At 52.8% G+C, this 16,897-nt stretch overlaps 1 protein-coding gene across 50 annotated transcripts in view; it reads right to left on the bottom strand.

Moving 5' to 3' along the window:
- Positions 1-16,897, bottom strand: part of CELF4 (CUGBP Elav-like family member 4) — a 291,184-nt gene that overhangs the window by 198,146 nt on the left and 76,141 nt on the right. For 49 of the 50 annotated variants that reach the window (XM_047697974.1, XM_047697975.1, XM_047697977.1 and 46 more), the window contains exon 2: positions 16,511-16,593. In XM_047697974.1, the coding sequence (XP_047553930.1) occupies positions 16,511-16,593 (83 nt within the window). Of the gene's footprint in view, positions 1-16,510; positions 16,594-16,708; positions 16,813-16,897 lie in introns of those variants that run through there. The other variant, XM_047698022.1, reaches the window with a different exon arrangement.

The raw sequence follows: 16,897 nt of genomic DNA, 5'->3' as shown, positions 1-16,897 counted from the left end.
CCCAGCAATGAGAGAGATATCTTCCCAGATGTCCACAGAGGGGTTCCACCAAGTGGCTCTGGTCCTAAGGATTCGAGGACATGGCCACTCACTTCCCAGTGTTATCACATGCCCTTGAGAACTTAGCAGGCCAATCCTGGTGCCAGCACTGGGCCGCCAGGGATGGGTAGGACCCAGCTCCTGCCCTCTAAGAACATACTGTCCTGGGGAAGGACTGGCCAAGAGATCATGTTTAAACTTTGATAATGGAGGTAGGCACAGGAACTTCTGAGAATACAGGAGGGAGCCTCTTACCAGCCTCATCCAGATTGGGGAAGGCTTCCTGGGGAAGGTGATGTCTAGGTGGAATTTGGAACACTGACCAAGGACTTGTTCGGCAAAGAGCCAGGGGTCCAGGAGAAGGCCAGGCAAAGGCAAGCGACAAAGTAAATCATGCAGTGTGAAGTTGCAAGGGGAGGGGGGAGGTCTTGGGAGCAGGGTGGTGGTGGCAGGGGGGTGGGGGGTGGTCCTGGATCCTGGTGTCAGACTGAGTGGCAGAAAGGAGCTGGGCTGGGCTGAGTCTGGGAAGGGTGGAGGAGGGCTTGGATGTCACCTGGCAGTGGTGGAGAGTGAGAGGACTGCTCACCAGGAGTGTGGATGCATGAGCCATCCCCCCCGCATGTCCGTGTCCACAGCCGGTGTCACCAACGGTGGTCGGAAAGCTTCTCCTGGGCTTGCCTGCGGCTGTGCCTGAAATTCTGCCCTCGGAGCCCTCTTCATTTGGGTTAACTAGAGCACGATTTTAGCATCCACCTCTGATAGCCCAGGCACATTCTCTGCTCTCCCTGGGGGGCGGCAGGAGCAGCAAGGCCCCACTGGTGGTGCGATGCCATCTCTGGGTCCGGAGAAGTTCCACTGGGTGAACTTTGGGCAGAGCCAGGCACGCAGCAGCTCTGCTGGTCGGCACTGAGTAGCCACGTCTCCGGGACCCTCGGTCTGGCAGAGTCCTGGCCGCTGTGGGAGCTGGGGGGACAGAAGGGCTGATGCTGGGTGGGGGCCCTGGTGGACAGGCAAGGGAGGGGAGCGGAGAGATGGGACAGGGGGAGGGTGAGGCAAGGAGAGTCAAGAGGAGTTCCAGGCTTCTGAATCCATTCTGGTTCGATTTCCCCCAAGTCACACAGCTGCCAGGGTTCAGACAGATGCTGTGATTAGCATTTTAATGCATTTCAGAGGACCTTGTCCAAACTGCTCTGAAAATCAGAAATCAAGAGTTTATCTTCAGCTGTCCCTGTAGAGCTACATTCTCTATTAGTGCCAGAAGAGCCCAAGGAAAAGCGTGTGTGCACATGTACGTCCGTGTGCCTACGCGTGGGCATGTGCCTGAATGCCCGTGCGTGCACGAACCCAGCGTGTGTGCGTGTATCCGCATCCGTGTGCACACGTACATTTCGCACATGTGTGCTTCATCTACACTGCCTTTGCAAGTGCGACTTCATTCGGGATCACTCACGTGGAAGAGGGGGAGCTGGATGCTGGCTGCAAACAGGTCAGGACTGAGTGACTCGGGCTGTCAGGGCGTCTGGGCCTCAGGTAATGGGAAATGCATTTCAAATGCGGCTGGGACTGCTTGGCCTGATCCCAAAGCCAGGTTTTCAAACAACACAGGCTAATAGCAGCATTTTGATGCAATGTGGAACTCCTGCCATTGGAATCCCGCTCCCCTTGGACAATACTAGTATCCCAGGCCCAGCCTTGAGAGGTTTCTGGAGCCCCCAGTGGGGGATGGAGCAGGTCCTACTGGGTCAGCAGAGGGTGGGATTGGGACTGGGAAGCCCGAAGCCCCTCATGACACATCCTGTATGTGGTGGGCCCCCCTCACCCCTTCTTCCTACTTCCCAAGTTTCTCCTCCTGCCAACCCCAATCTGGCTTCACTTCCCATCTGTCAGGGCTGTCCTGCATCTGGCCAGATGTCACCAGCCTTTCAATTAGCTTCAGGGTGAAGGCACTCTTTCTCCTTCCCTTGTCATCCATCCTGGATACAACCCCCCTTGATGTGTATCTCTCAGCCCCAAACACAGATTTCTAGGACCATCTTCTCAGCCCAGGGGAAGGCACCTCTTCTCCTCCCAAGACTGTGTCAGCTTTTAGGGACCTAGGTGACATCCCTGGTTCCTCTGGAGTCAGCTGAAACTCCAGATCTTTAATTCTGGTCAGATCAGCTCCCCCGCTGTGTCACAGGGCAGGGGTATCCACTTTTAGTCTCCAAGGGCCCCTCAGAGTTGCTCTGAACTCAACCTGGATGGCACAGACAGTAATGGTAGTGGGGGGATACATGCATTGGGAGGGGGGCAGGGAAGCAGCAGACAGTTCCTTGTGAATTTGTTTAACGTAAATACATCCTCTATTTATCTTTAGCTGTTAATAAATTCATGCATTATTAGAAAATCCCTCATACCAGCAGACCCGCTGCGTTAGATCAGCTCGTTTTAAGAGATTTCCTGTTGGCAGGATTCAAAGCCCACACCTGCAGCCCGCCCAGGCACAAGGATTTAACTGAACGCCACAGATAATTAGATCAGTTAACCTCACAAATTAAAACAAGCACATCGTATTAGCTCAGTTTATCCTAAAAGAAAATATTAAGTTCCCCCAGATAAATCGTTTAATAAGAATAGAGGAAGATGGCACATACCGTCTCCCTAGAACCCACGGGCATGAGCCCGGGAAGGCACCAGTGGCTGCCAGAGGATCAGTTTGCCTCCATCGCCTGATGCGTGACAGGCTGGGCTCTGGCCCCACAGTCTCATGGGCTTCGAGCAACTTCAGGCAGGGTGTGAACGGGAAGCACATGAAATAACGCCAAACTCCGTGGGGTCTGAGAGGCGTGAGGGGCATCCGTAGGACCTACCCTATCCTATCACCTCATAATGCAGCACCATCCCCAGTGAGACCATGGGGGTGTTGTTAGAGAATGGGGGTCCATTTCATCCGGGGAGGCTTTCAGGAGGGGCTGAGACCCCACCCCAGGTTCCTTCCATCTTTGAGACGTGCACTACTTAAGGAGATGGTTGCCCTCTGAAAATTCTGAACTCTCCAAGTCGGATGAGAAAGAGAAGTCAGTTCTTGCGAAATCGGTGGGGCCAAAAATGTTGATCAGCAAATAAATAGTGCAGAATTGTTGTCTGCAGGGATATGTCATCTACCTCGGAGAGCGACAGTGTTTGCAAGTGGCTTACTGGTGCTCGCTGTCACACCATCCCGGTGCTAATCACACATGCTTTGTATCTGTTCATTAAAGCAGGCTTGGCAGGACATTCACTTGGAAGCACTGTTGGACTGTCTACTGAAAAGTAATCAAACCGCACTGAGCACACCCCATAATATGATGCTAATGGAAACGGGTATCCTCCCCAGCTCTTCCGAAGGCGGGCGGACTTACCAGATTTCTCCGCCATGGGGCTCTTGGAGATGAAGGCTGGGATCCCAGGGAGAAAGGGCGCAGATGTGGCATCTCGGCAGTGTGCCCCATGTCCACGGATCCTCACAGGCTACGCGCTGTCTCTGGGCTTCTGAGTCCCCCTTGCAGAATGGGGGCACAGAACAGGGGACGCTAAGGCACCACTTTAATTTCTGAGCTTCTCGGGCCCTCAGGAGGAAAACAGGGTAGAAAGGACGGAACTCCACTAGCCCAAGAGCAGGGACGGGTTTCCTGACAGTGCTGGACACAGAACAGGGGTGCCCAGGGCTCCAGGGCCAGGAGGAGCACTGAAATCACCCAGGGAGCATTTGCAACATATGGATTCCCGGGCTGCTCCCTGACTTCACGCCCGTGCATGCGCGTGCATGCGTGTGTGCACGTGTGTGTGCCCATGCACATGTGTTTATGTAAGGTGTTGAACCCCTTCCTTGGCACCTGTTACAAACCTGACTATCTCAGAACCTTTGAGGTGCAGTTAGGTGGTTTAGGAACCTCTCCAGAACTCTCCTCCAGGTGAGACCTGTCCTCTAAGCAGTGGTGGGGGTGCGGGCAAAGTGCCAAGATCCCTTCACCAGCTTCCATGTCCTAGAGGGAGCCACGTTTCCCCGATGGCCCCTTCCAGCGGGCTTTTCAACACCAAGTGAGTGGCCTCCTGCCAGATCGTGCCCCAAGTGTGCTGGCCTGGCCCACTGAGGCTGCTCGGCAAAGAGAGACTCTGGAAGGCTCTCTGCTCTCTCAGACTCTATTCCTGATGCCACTCTCCCACTTCCGGCCTCTCGCTGGACAGGCCTTTCCCCTCCAGACCATGCTGCCTGTCATGGGGAAGCCGTCATTCTCCTACTCAGGAAGATTTCATGGCTACCAGGCACTGAAAGAAAGGAGAGCAAGTTGCTCAGTGGGACATTCCAGGCCTTCCCCACTCAGGCCCAAGCCTCCCCTGCCTTTCCGTGTCCCTTCTCTCAGGGCATCCTGAGCTCCCGCAGGATGGTGGTGGCACAGCCTCACTCCCTCCCTTCCTGGGTTGTGCGTGCTCTCGCCCCAACGGAATGCTGTCTCCAGCCCCTCTCCAGGGGCCCCGATCCTGCCCACGGTCCCAAGGCAGTGCCCTCAGCACCCAGTGTGGGCCCATGGAAGACGCTGGGTAAACAAGCCCCGGGGTCCTGCAGGGCTCCCAGACTACTCAGAGCGCCAAATCTCAGTCCAACCTCACAATCCATCGTCTTGTAATTGCTTGGCATGTACATCTTTTCTCCTCTGCAGGAGGGAAAGCCCCAAGGGGCAGCAGAGTTCTCGGCCTCTCCTCACTCCCACCTGCCAAGCTGCACCTAGCACAGGGCCGCGCTCCTGGTGGGTGCTCAGGAAACACTTACGAACTGAATTAAAAACCTTCTCTCAGGCCGTGAGCAGTCCCAGCTGTCGGATGCCAGCTGTCAGGGCTGCTGGGAGAGGCCAAATGCATATTCATTTCGGATCCCTGGGTCGCCCTGCCTGGAAGGGCCTCCTGGACCACGCGAAACGATGTGGCTGCCGGGGCACGAATCTGCCTCTGCTCTTACTGGTTTGGGTGTTAAGTCTTCTGGGATCCCACTGCCCAGCTGCCAGGGGGGCTGCCCTTGTTCGGGGTGGGGCTCTGTGAACGGGGAGTGGTAAGGCAAATATGGAGCTCTCCCGTGCGGAGCGTGGGAACTGTGAGGACAGACTTGGCCCACACCTCTCCCGGGGGCACAGAGTAGTGATCCTGAGTCTCTTCCAGCACAGCCAGGCCTTGGCAGGGAGAGAGCAGCAAGCCAGGGATCTTCCTGCCACTCTCTCACTTGGCTCCCGTGCACTGGGGTTTGTCGGTCTCCCTGTGTGGCCAGCCCGGTGCTAAGCTATGCCGCCAGGGTTCTTGTGACTACGCATCATGGGTCAGTGGTCCACCAGGTCACGGCAGACAGGGGTGGGGACAGATCAGAAGGAGCCAAGCAGGGACACTTGCCCCTCTGGAGGGGAAAGTGGCCACAAGGATAGCCACAGCCACACAGAGACCGTCACACATCTCCTACGTAGACGCAGTGTGCTCGGGGCTTTGCAGGCTAGACCTCACACTATGCAGAAACAGCCCCAGAAGAAAGGCACTATTGGCATCCCAGGGTTGAGATGAAGCATGGAGAAGTGAAATGAATTGCCCAAGGTCACACAGTTCAGAGTGGAGGAGCTGGGTTGGCTGAAATCGGGGCGCGAGCCTGACCAGTGGCACGGTGGGCTCTAAATCCTGAGGGCCTTCAGAGAAGGGAGAGATTGGGAGGGCAGAGTCTTCTGGAGGACGTCCTCCTGGATTGAGGCTGGGGCACGCAAGTGGGACAGCGGGGCTTGGCCAGGGTTTCAGACGGGGACAGGAGCTGTGGGGCCTTGTATGATAGAGAAACAAGTAAGACAGGGAGACAATCATGGGATCTTGGCTCGCCTAGGAGTGATTTGATCCGATGTGGGAACTGCCTGCATTGCCATCCTCCATCCCCAGGCCACTCAGATTTGGTTTGAACACTTCTGTGGCCAGAGGCTCACTATCTTTTGGAACAGTTCCTGCCCCTGGGGGCTGGGGAGGGCTTGGTGGGCCTTCCTCAAACTGCTGGCAGAGGTCACAGGGGAAGCACAGGTCAGCCCTGAGGCCATTGATGACCTTTTCCTTCCCTGCTCAGTCCGCTGGAGCTACAGCTAATCACCAGTGTTTAAGTTCTCTTTTTCTCAGGCAGGATTTACACTGAGCCCGCAGCCTCACTCCACACGCCCTACAACAGGCCAGAGGTGTGCTCTTCAGTTTTTGAAAAACAAAGTTGTCACCATTGTTGCTGGCGGTGAGAACTGGCTGGGCCACTTTCAGAAGGTATGCATGCAGCGTGACAGCAGACAAAGGGGTGCGGGGAGGGGGGAACAGTCATGGCATACCGTGATGGGGGACAGCTGTCTGTAGGCACAGTGGCCTTTGATTCTTTAATACTTAAGCCAAATCCAGAGGCACAGAGAGATACAAGTTCAAGGAAGACACAGATGGTAAAAATGAGGGACTGAAATCTTCCTCCCTCGCTGCGAATCCCATGGAATCGGAAACCATGTCAGTGGTTGAATAAACGTGCTGAGTTAGCAGTGCCATGTTGAAGAAACATCTCTTGAACACACAGCGAAACTCCTCTTTCTGACTCAGCCTCCTCATACAAGCAAACCCTGCATGTGTGTGGGGTGCAGCTGCTACTCTGGCCCAGCTTGCTTTTCTGTACCCCACACCCATCTCTAGGAGGGTGGTGCAGCAGACTCTGCTGGCTCCTACCTGGTATCTATTCCCTCTTCTCCTTCATGAAACAGAGTACAGGGTTTTATTCATAGCAGATATGAAATCCCCTTTCCCGGCCTGCCTTGCAGCTAAGGTGACCACGGGACACAGTTCTGGCCAGTGAGACATACACTGAAGTCTACTGGGAAGGGGCCGCAGGGAAATCTTTTGCATTTTGGATAAAAGGGACAGACGCAGCTGCATTTACTCTGCTTGATTGTAGATGTGATGCATGGAGCTTCGGCAGCCATTTTATAACCATGAGGGAAGAGCCGCTGACATTGTTATGCTGCCAAATCTCAGGATCTGTGATACACAAAAAACCCAAGCTCCACTTGTTGAAGCCACTGAAGTCAAATGTACTTCTAACTGACAGGATAGTGATTGCAACTGAGGTTCAAAGAGATTAAGTGGTTTCCGAAGGGCATACCGTTAGGATCCAGGCAGAGCTGAAGCTAGAATCTGATACTGCTTTCCACATAAAAGCAATGCTTTCCAATCTAAAGGCAGATCTCCTCTGTGGTGACACGTATAGGGCCCTGCCCTGCCTCATGTGGACCCCGGGGACTCTAGCACTGAGGCCAGAATCTCCTGTGGGAACAGCTTGGTCTTGGCCTTAGGTGACAGGGACTGAGGAAGAAACACTATTCCTGCCCATTGTGAAGCTCTGGTTTTCTGCACAGCTGGTACCACGGGATTCAGTGGAGGGTGCATGGGCCTTGGAGCCAGACCTCTCCCTGGCCACATGACCTCAAGGAAGCCAGTTCACCTCAGAGTCCTCTTCCATAAGACAGTGCTAGCAATCCTTACTTGAGAGCCCCAGTGCGACGCTACCTGGGCCCACAAGCGGGATCATCCTTGTGATGTGTCTGGCACGTGATGGGCACCCAGGGAATGGCTGTTGTCATCATGGCTGGAGAGACAGGCCTCTGTCATCTTCCCTCCTATTTGAGAGTATGGCGTCAGGAGCCAGAGCAGATCTGCAGCAAATGCAGGCAGTGCCCTGCCTGTAGCCCCTTGCTTTCCTTACCATCATGACCGTGGCCTCCCTTCCAGCTGCCAGCATCTGCACCTGCTGTCTGAGGGCTTTCTTGGATCAAGGCGCCCACTCTGTCCACCCATGCAGCCAGCCACGGAGAGCTGGGGAATTCCTGGTCCCTGCACACATTCTCAACCAAAGACTGGTGGGAATTGGGTGGGTGACCCTGGGAAGTGTGACCCACATTGGGGCTAGAGGCCCCAGTGGGACTAAGTACCACTCACGGTGGAAGCTAGTCTGTCTGATGACACACCCTTTATCGATCTCTTTCCCTCCTGTCATACTTCCTCACTTTCTATTCATGTTTCCTGGGGTCACTATCCAAAAAAAAACACTTGTACTCAAATGCTTGTCTAAGAGTCTGCTACTGGGAGCATTCAAAACAAGGAAGGCATTATCTTTCAGAGCCTGAAGTTAGGCCAGTGGCCATCAAATTTTTTTGCACATGAATCTTCTAGACCTCTTGTTAAAATGCAGTGACAGGATTCAGTCCAGGGTGGGGCCCAAGACAGCATTTCTTTTTTATTTTTGACAGACAGAGTTCACAAGTAGGCAGAGAGGCAGGCAGAGAGAGAGGAGGAAGCAGGATCCCTGCCGAGCAGAGAGCCCGACTCAGGGCTCGATCCCAGGAACCCAGGATCATGACCAGAGAGGAAGGCAGAGACTCCAACCCACTGAGCCACCCAGGCGCCCCCAAGCCTGCATTTCTAAAAAGCACACTGACATCGCTGACGCGCAGGTCCCACAAACACACTTTGGCCAGGGTTTGGATTCCAGTGCTGCTGACCCTGCTCAGACACAGGGGAGACCAGTGTGGCTTAGAGCAACCTGGGAGAGCTTGCTAGAAGAAGTGGGGGAGTGTTACTTGATGCTAAGTCTTGAAGCCCTGGGAGGACTGTGGGGGTGAGAAGCAGGAGTCGGGCTTTTCCAGGGAGGAGGGAAACGGGATTGCTGGGCCTGAAGCCATGCCCAGAGTGAGCAGAATGTCAGTGTGACTCATCTGCCTGTGACTGGGGCCTGCAGGCTGTCCAGGCGGGAGGTTCTGCAGAGCAGCGGTGCAAGGAAGGCCTTCTCATCCCTGACTTGAGAAAATTCAGACTTCTTCTGGCTCCCCAAAGTCTTCCCTCCTTACTACCTTTCTGATTCCCCTCCCTTGTACGCACTTGAATTCTATCTCCCCTCCACGAAGCCCTTTCTGGTCATTCCAAGTCATAGTCATCTTGCTCTTTTTTTTTTTTTTTTTAAAGATTTTATTTATTTATTTGAGAGAGAGAGAGAGAGAGAGAAAGACAGCGCGAGCAGGAGGAGGGGAAGAGGGAGAGGAAGAAGCACGCTCCTCACTGAGCCGGGAGCCCCATGCGGGCCTCCATCCCAGGACCCTGAGCTCATGGTCTTAGCTAAAGGCAGACACTTAACTGACTGAGCCACCCAGGTGTCCCATCTGAAATGTAACAGGACATATGGTCTAAACTACACAGTTGATCATTTTATATTTTAATTGTCCTGTGACTATTTCACATATGAGTTAGGAGTCACGAGATTTTACTGTAACAATGAACCCTGTGGTCATTCACACTGACATTGCTGTTTCAGCATTCATAATAATACTTGGATTATTTATAGCAATCCACAGCATATAAAGGTCTTACACATACGATTTTCATTATAGAATGAAGAGAGAGGTGCAGAAAGGTCAGGTGGCTTGTCCTAAGTCATCCAGCCGGTGGGGTACAGGCTGACAAGTGCTATAAGTGGGCGGCGCGGAGCGTTTGGCATCACGTGGCCTCTTCTGCGCTGATCACAAAAGTTGGGCACACCAGGCTCCCTTGCTTTGTGCCCTCTCAGCCACAGGGGAGGAAGCCACTTGCCTGGTGCCCCCTGGTGGTCTAGTTGAGAACACAAAAATATATTTTGATCAATGCCTTTGATCAAAATATATTTGAACCATAATAAATGGGGATGCTGACGGACCACATCCCCTGAATTTCAGCCTTTTTCTCTTTACAACAAGAATTTTCACGAATAATTGAAGAATGAGGAGCCACAGTGCTTTCTGCCAGCATCACCTCAGGTTGCCCGTCTTTCTGGGGACATGGCAAATGGTAATGGTAATGACTCCATACTGGAGTCAAGAGTCACTTGCCAAAAACATGGGGACATGTTCCCACCTAGGCCAGTGTGGGCAGTGCAGGGGAGACAAAGTCCTGGGTGGGAGGACTCTGAGATGTCTCTGTGCGCAGGGGAGTGAAGAGTCTCCGCGTAGAAGAGAGGGAGGTGGACTGGGGCCAAGGCCTGGGGTGGGGGAGGAGAGGCAGGAACAGAGGGTGCCTAACTCGTGCTTGCTGTCTGGATTTCAGGCATTTCTGACTTCCCTCTGGGAACTCTGGTATTCCCTTCTGCTTGATGTACTCTCAGCCCCAGCCCTCCTATCTGTGGCGCGGTCTGAGAGGCTGCCAGATCTGCTTCCTGGCACGATGGGGATCCTGCAGAGGGAGGAGCTAGAGAAACCCCACACGTGGGTGGGCTGCGGATGCCTGGTTTCTGGTCTCCGCTCTGCTTCAAGGAAACCTGCAACTCCTTCCTCTCAGATCACGGGTTCCCACTTTTGGAGACGTTTCCTCCCTGCCATGGAAAAGCCATTCGGTTGTCCATTTCTCTGGGTTGTAGGTTGAACTGTGTTCCCCCAAAAGATGTTGAAGTCCTAACTGCCACCCAGTACTCATGAATGTGACCTTATTTGAAATAGGGTCTTTGCAGAAGTAATCGAGTTTAAGATGAGGACATGTGACTGGTGTGCCCTTATCAGAGGGGAAGGTTGGACACAGACACACATACAGGGAAGGTGATGGGACACCACAGAAGAACATTATTTACAAGCCAGGAAACACCTAAGGCTCCCAGAAATGAGGAGAGAGGCCTGGAACAGACTCTCCCTCATAGCCCTCAGTAGGAATCAACCTTGCCAACAACTTGATCTTGGACTTCTAGCCCCAGAACTGTAAAACAACAAATTTCTGTTATGTAAGCTCCCCAGTGTGGTACTTTGTTTCAACAACCCCCAAGCTAAGACACTCAGGAGGAAGAAGGATAGCAGGACCAGGGAGCTAGCTGGAGGTGGGCAGGGATCTGGCTTGTGACCCCAGCGCGGAAAGCAGAGACACACAAAGGTGGCAGGGGCTAGGGGAGAAGACGCACGTGCTGACACGACCCAGGCTCACCTCATAGAGACAGGCGCCAACACCGGGCCCAGAGGACAGGCAAATGGAAATACACCATATCTCTAAAATGAAACTCTTTGATTGTGCCAATCACCAGCAGTTGTAAAACTACCCTGAAGAATTAACAGCCTCCGTACATGCTAACTACATCCATCATAAATCCGTCTTTAGTTTCTGTTATCATATCACTGTCTCTGGGGACCCCTGGCTTGTCATCATTTGCCCTTTATAATTTATTCATCTTGTTCTTGCCTGCATCCTTTCTACTTATCATTCATCTTTACAGTTGTACATAAAATTGGATGGATCCTTCCATAGCACGGTTGTCAGGAGGGAGATGGGCCTCATCAGGAAGCCCCAGGAAAGCTGGAGCCGGTCCGGCTAGAGTCTTGGAGGGTGTCAAGGTGGAGACAGAGTGCACAGAGGGAGAAAGAGGGAGACCCAGAGGGAGGGAGGCGGAGAGGGGAGAGCCAGAAGAGGCAAGTGAGAATGATAAATGAAGACAGTGTAGAAAACGAAAGGGGGAAAAGAGGAAGAGAAAAATGACCAGGAGGGAGAGAAAGGAGGAGGAAACAGGGATAGAGAAAAAGGAGAAAGAGAAAGAATGGAAGATAAGACGGGACTCAGGCAAAGGAAAGATGGGCAAAGACAGAGGAGGCATCCGGAGCCTGCGGGGGCCGGTGGGGCGGGGTACAGCTAGAAATCCAATTAGGGTTGTTTTGTTTTTTAATTTTCCATTTTAATATCTTTCCTGGTATACTCAAAGAAGGTCACACTGAATTTCCGTAGGAATGACTGGTCCTGAGTTGCGGGGACCTGCATCTGGAGGTGTGATGGCAGTGATGTTACATGTCTAGTGGGCTGAACCCAAGGCTGGGGGTGAGAGACAGACAGAGAGCAGTATGTTGGTTTGCTTTGTATTCTTGGGTTGCCAGAGCGAGGGCACAAAAGCCAATCTTTAACTAGTGAATTGGAACTTTAATGTTTACCAAGCAGATACAGCTCCCACTCTCCCCACGCCCTCCTCCCCTTGCCAGCTCACTCTCCTGTTCTCTTTCCTGTCCGCTCCTTCCTCTTGCTGTTTCCACAGGCCTCCTGCTAATTGAACCTAGCTTTTCCCCCTTAGCAGCCCTGGTGAAGAGCCTTTTCTGCTGTCAGAGGAGCAAAGTGCTGGCCACTACTGGCCATGTTGCCTGGTTTTCCTTATCCAGTCTCTCCCCAGAGGCCCTACATTTCTAACTTTGGAAAACAGATGGGGTCTTCCTGGAAGACAATTGCCTGCAAAGTCCCAAAGGCATGGGGGCTGAGACTAAGTAGCAGGGGCCTATTTTAAGGAACAGAATTCTTCCAAGAGGTCTCCTGTGCACACTCAGGCCCCAGGGAACTCTCTGAATGGACCCCTCTGGCCCAGCTCACAGCTCCTGACCTGTCATTCATGCCTTGTGTTCAGGCTGATTCTCAGACCAGTGTGCTCATCTCAAACACCTGTCCTTCACCCGACTCTCTATTACCAGCCTGCCCATATCCTGGACAAAACCTTGAGCTACTCCTATACTCCACAGTCATCTGGATCCCCCCGCAAGCAACTGGTAGTGCTAAAAAAGAGAGGTGGGTGTCCTGGTGCTGGTCCTGGCTTGGCCATTTGTTAATTATGTGACTTTGGACAAATTGCTTAATCTAAGCCTGGGTTTCTACACGTGTGGGGGGTAATCCTGATAATTTCCTTTTAGGGTAGTTGTGAAGATAAAATGAGGTAATGGAGGTAACATGCTTGCTTCCTGTCCATCAGATAGTAATGCTTAAATTAATAAATATTAGTTGTTATTATCGATCAACTGTCCACACTACCTGTTTTATAATAACCTGCTGCCTTGTAGTGTTGATATTTTTGTGCACGTGTGTGGCTTCTGTCTCTAACTTGATGGAAACCTCCAAGAGGGATAGGGATGAGTTTTTCTAAATATGTATTTGCCAGGATGCCTAGCACAGTGCCCAGGACACACTCAGGAAATGCATTTGATGGATTGAGAAACTGTCCCATTTTGGCTGTACCCTACAAGTAGGGGAACAAATGTTGGATATGGAAGAGGGTGGGCTGAAGAGGGGTAGGGGGCCGGGAAAGAGCCATCAAGAGTGTGAGGAAGACATAGAGATGGAGAGTTTAGAAGAAGGGAATCACTCTGCCTAGATCCTGGCAGAAGATACTGCTTCAAAAGGACCCTGATGAGCTTTTATGGTTTAATCATCTCATTTTAATCAAGTCATGCTGAACTCAAAAATAATAATTCATTTGTGACACTGGTCCAGGAATGATTCCATCAGCCATCCCGGGAACTTTGGTTAGGGCGGTTCCCGGGGACACTGACCTCTGACTTGCAAGAATAACCATTGCGGAATGGTTTCTGAGCTTCCACTCACCCCAAGAGAAATGTCAGTTCCCTTCTCAGTCCCTAAATGAAGACCCATATTGAGGGGCATCTCTAGTTTTACCTCTGTTGTTTTGTTGTTGTTTTTGGTGATGGTGATGTGTGTGTGTGTGTGTGTGTGTGTGTGCGCGCGCGTGCATCAACAATGGTATTGTTCTCCTTGCTGCCGACAGGCAAGCCCTGGAACTTGCTGGGAAACAGAATGGGTTGCCTGCACTATTTTCTCCCCTCTTTTTCTTTTCAGTGAAAAAGTGGAGGGCTGGTTTTAATGGACTGATTTTAATGGATTTTGAAGTCTGGAAAAGTGCCTAAATTGCTGAGGTTACCAGTTTTCTAGGTGCTTTTTTCAATTGCTTTCTTCTTAGTCTGACACAGAGTGTGCTCACTGGGGCACCTAATGTGGTCAAGCCAAACAAGAAGAGGTCTCTCTCTGCGCTCCCCCCAACCAAACAGGTGGCCAAGAGCACAGTCTCAGCTGGTGGAAATACCCCTTATTTGGTTAGGGTGACAGCATTTTGCTTGGTCCTGTCCCTGCATTTGCTAGCATCATACTTTCTCTGATCTCAAAGGAGAGAACCACAATAATAACACCAGTTCTGCTTTCTGGAATCCACTTTAAAGCATAATTTTATTTGGTCATTTTGTTTTTCATTTGTTTCCATGTGAATGTGTGTGGAGACAATAGGCCCTGGGAAGTTTGAACTTCAATCTCGTCTTTTCTCTATGTCCGTCCACCCCGTTCCCTGCCACCGCCCCCCCCAAGGCTGTGCCTTCCCTGAGAATTGTGATGAGGTCTTTGAGGCCACAAGTCTCCCTGTGAGGCCTTTGAAGAAAGAATAAGCATTCCAGGCACTGCAAGGGGACTCCAGGCTATGTTTTAGCCCCACCATTGGCTTCTCCTCACCCCTCCCATCTCCCAACATACATTCACGTTTCTTTTTGTCCTTTCTCCCAAACTTGCCCAACTTGTCTTTGTGATTTCAGAAAAATGCCACTGGATCTCCCAGTATGAAGGATTAGCGCAGATTATGGGGAACAGTGTTAATTATCGGCGGAAGGGGGGCTGGCGCGTCGCTCCAATGTGCTCCTGATTTCCCCTGGGCCTTTCTGCCTGGTAATAAGCCTGCTTTAATCTGGCAGGCCCCTTGGTGAAATCAGCACCACGGACAGTGGTATTGATTGCTTCTGAGAAACCATCACAGCTGCTCAACCAAATTACCTTTGATATGTGACCTTTAATGTAATTACTGCAACATCAAAGTATTTCTATAAATTATTAAAGAACTAATACACTCCATCATTTAGCTATTCTATTATATGTAAAATAAACAACCACAAGTTAATGTTAGATCCTGAACAATCCACACTTGCTACTGAAATTCTCCCAGTCCCCTTTCTCTCCCCCTTCAAAATCCTGAGTGTCTCCCTCCCACCTTCTCTTTCTGTTTCCCCATCTAATTCCCAGCTTTTAGCCATCACAAAACTCCCCGGCAATCTCTCTCAGGCTGATGAAGGGCCTCCCAAAACAATACGGTATTTTCTTCCATTTGGGTGGTTCTAAAATATCTATCACAATCTACCCCAAAACAAAGTACTATAAACACTTTATTAATCAGCACAAACCTTTCTCAGAAGGCTTTGATTATCCTACAATATGGCTTTATGCTTCACACATAACATGGGGCGATGTGGAGCATATTTCTGCCATCTTACAGAGAGCACCCAGAAAGTAATTACTATAATATATGTGCGTGTAGCCGCGCCACTAAAAAACCAACTGGGGAATGGCCACCGTGCCAGAGCTGGGCTCCACACAAAAACCTGTGCGGTGCACGATTTCCATACATTTGCATCCGCGGGTATGTTATTAAGATGACTCAGCCCCGTGCTCTGCAATCACAAGTACCAAAATACAATACAAAGGCTGTCTTAATGGAAGGAAGGCCCTCCCCTCCCCTAAATGGGTAAAGAAGGATCTGTGATGCAAAGGAAGGCTGCCCCGACCCAGGATTGCATTTTCTGTCTACCTGGTTAACCTTTCCCGCTGTGGGGCAGAAATGGAAACGTGTGTTTACATACGGGTTTGCTCGGTAAGAATGTAAACATGCATGTGTAAACACCGGTGAGCACACACACAGAATACACGTGCTCCCCTGCAGTGTCCATTGTATAAGCTTAACCACGGTATATTTGCAAATTCTTTAAATAATGCCCACAAACACTCACATCTTTCCATTTATCTTTAGATACTCGGTGAGCCGTATATCTACCCCGCCCCATCTTTCTGAACCCACAGGAGAGACCGCGCAGACCCTTGACCCGAGGAACACTTCTTATTTTATGGTGATGAACTAGCCGCGATAATAGCCATGGCTGATATCACACCCAGTTAGGGGGGCCATAAATAATTCTCTTCTCCCCCGCACAGAAGCTATAAACCAGGGCTGAGGCGCGATAGTTTATCAAAGACGAGGGCTGGCTCCTTAAATAAACCGCGGTGATCTCACTTGCGGCGCCGAGCCTGGGCTAGGAGGCGCCCCCTCCCGCCCCGGCCCCCACCCCCGCCCCAGGAACAGTCCGTGTCCGACGTCGATCCGCTGGCGCTCGGGCGGCCCCGCCACTGGGGGCCCCGTGGGACCGGCGGAGCCTGCTCCGGGCTCCGGGGACCCAGGGCACCCTGCGTCCCCGCCCCGGCTGCCCGCGCGGGAAGTGCGCGGAGCAGGGACCAGATCGGAGGCGTCGGGAGGGCCAGGGGAGGAGCCGCGCCCCAGCTCCGCGGCCGCGGCCGAGTTCGCCCCCCGCCCGGGATTCCGTCGGGCCTGGACGGCGGGGTGAGGAAGCCGCGGCGGGAGCTCGGAGCCCGGCGCCCACGCTCCCTCGTCCGGGCCCCGCGCCTCCCGGCTTCTGGGGGCGCCGGGGGCGGCGCGCCAGCTCCGGAGCGGAGGCTGGCGCACGCCCGGGGCCCGCGATCCCCCGCGCCGGCCGCGACGCAGCCCGGCCTCCTGAAGTCGCCCCCTGTCGGCGCGTCGGTCGCTCGCGCCTCGGCGGGCGCCACTTACCCCGGGCAGAGTCTTCTGCTCGTGGAGCGCGCTCTGGGCCTTCAGCGCTGACTCACGCTCGCAGTAGGTGAGGAAAGCGCAGCCTAGGGAGGGAAGCAAGCGCCGAGAAGGGTCAGTGGGGCGCCCCCGGGCCGCCGACGCGCCCTCTCGCCCGCCCTCCAGTCTCGGCCCCTCCCCGCTCTGGGTCCCTCTCCCCACCTCTCTCTCTCCTGTGCACTCCACTGGAGCTTTCTTGCCTCTCCGTTTTCCTGTCTGTCTGCTTTTTGTCCCTCTCGTTGCTTTTCTGTTTTGCTCACTCGCCGAAGTCTCCCCACCCTGCATCTCCCCCCCCACCACGCCCCCGCCCCCTCTCCCCGCGGGTCCCTTCCTGTCCCTGCGCCCTGTGCC

This window comes from Lutra lutra, chromosome 12, assembly GCF_902655055.1.
Source record: "Lutra lutra chromosome 12, mLutLut1.2, whole genome shotgun sequence".
Taxonomy (NCBI): domain Eukaryota; kingdom Metazoa; phylum Chordata; class Mammalia; order Carnivora; family Mustelidae; genus Lutra; species Lutra lutra.
The sequence above is the reverse complement of the archived record's forward strand: the minus strand, read 5'-3'. Positions and strand labels throughout refer to the sequence as shown.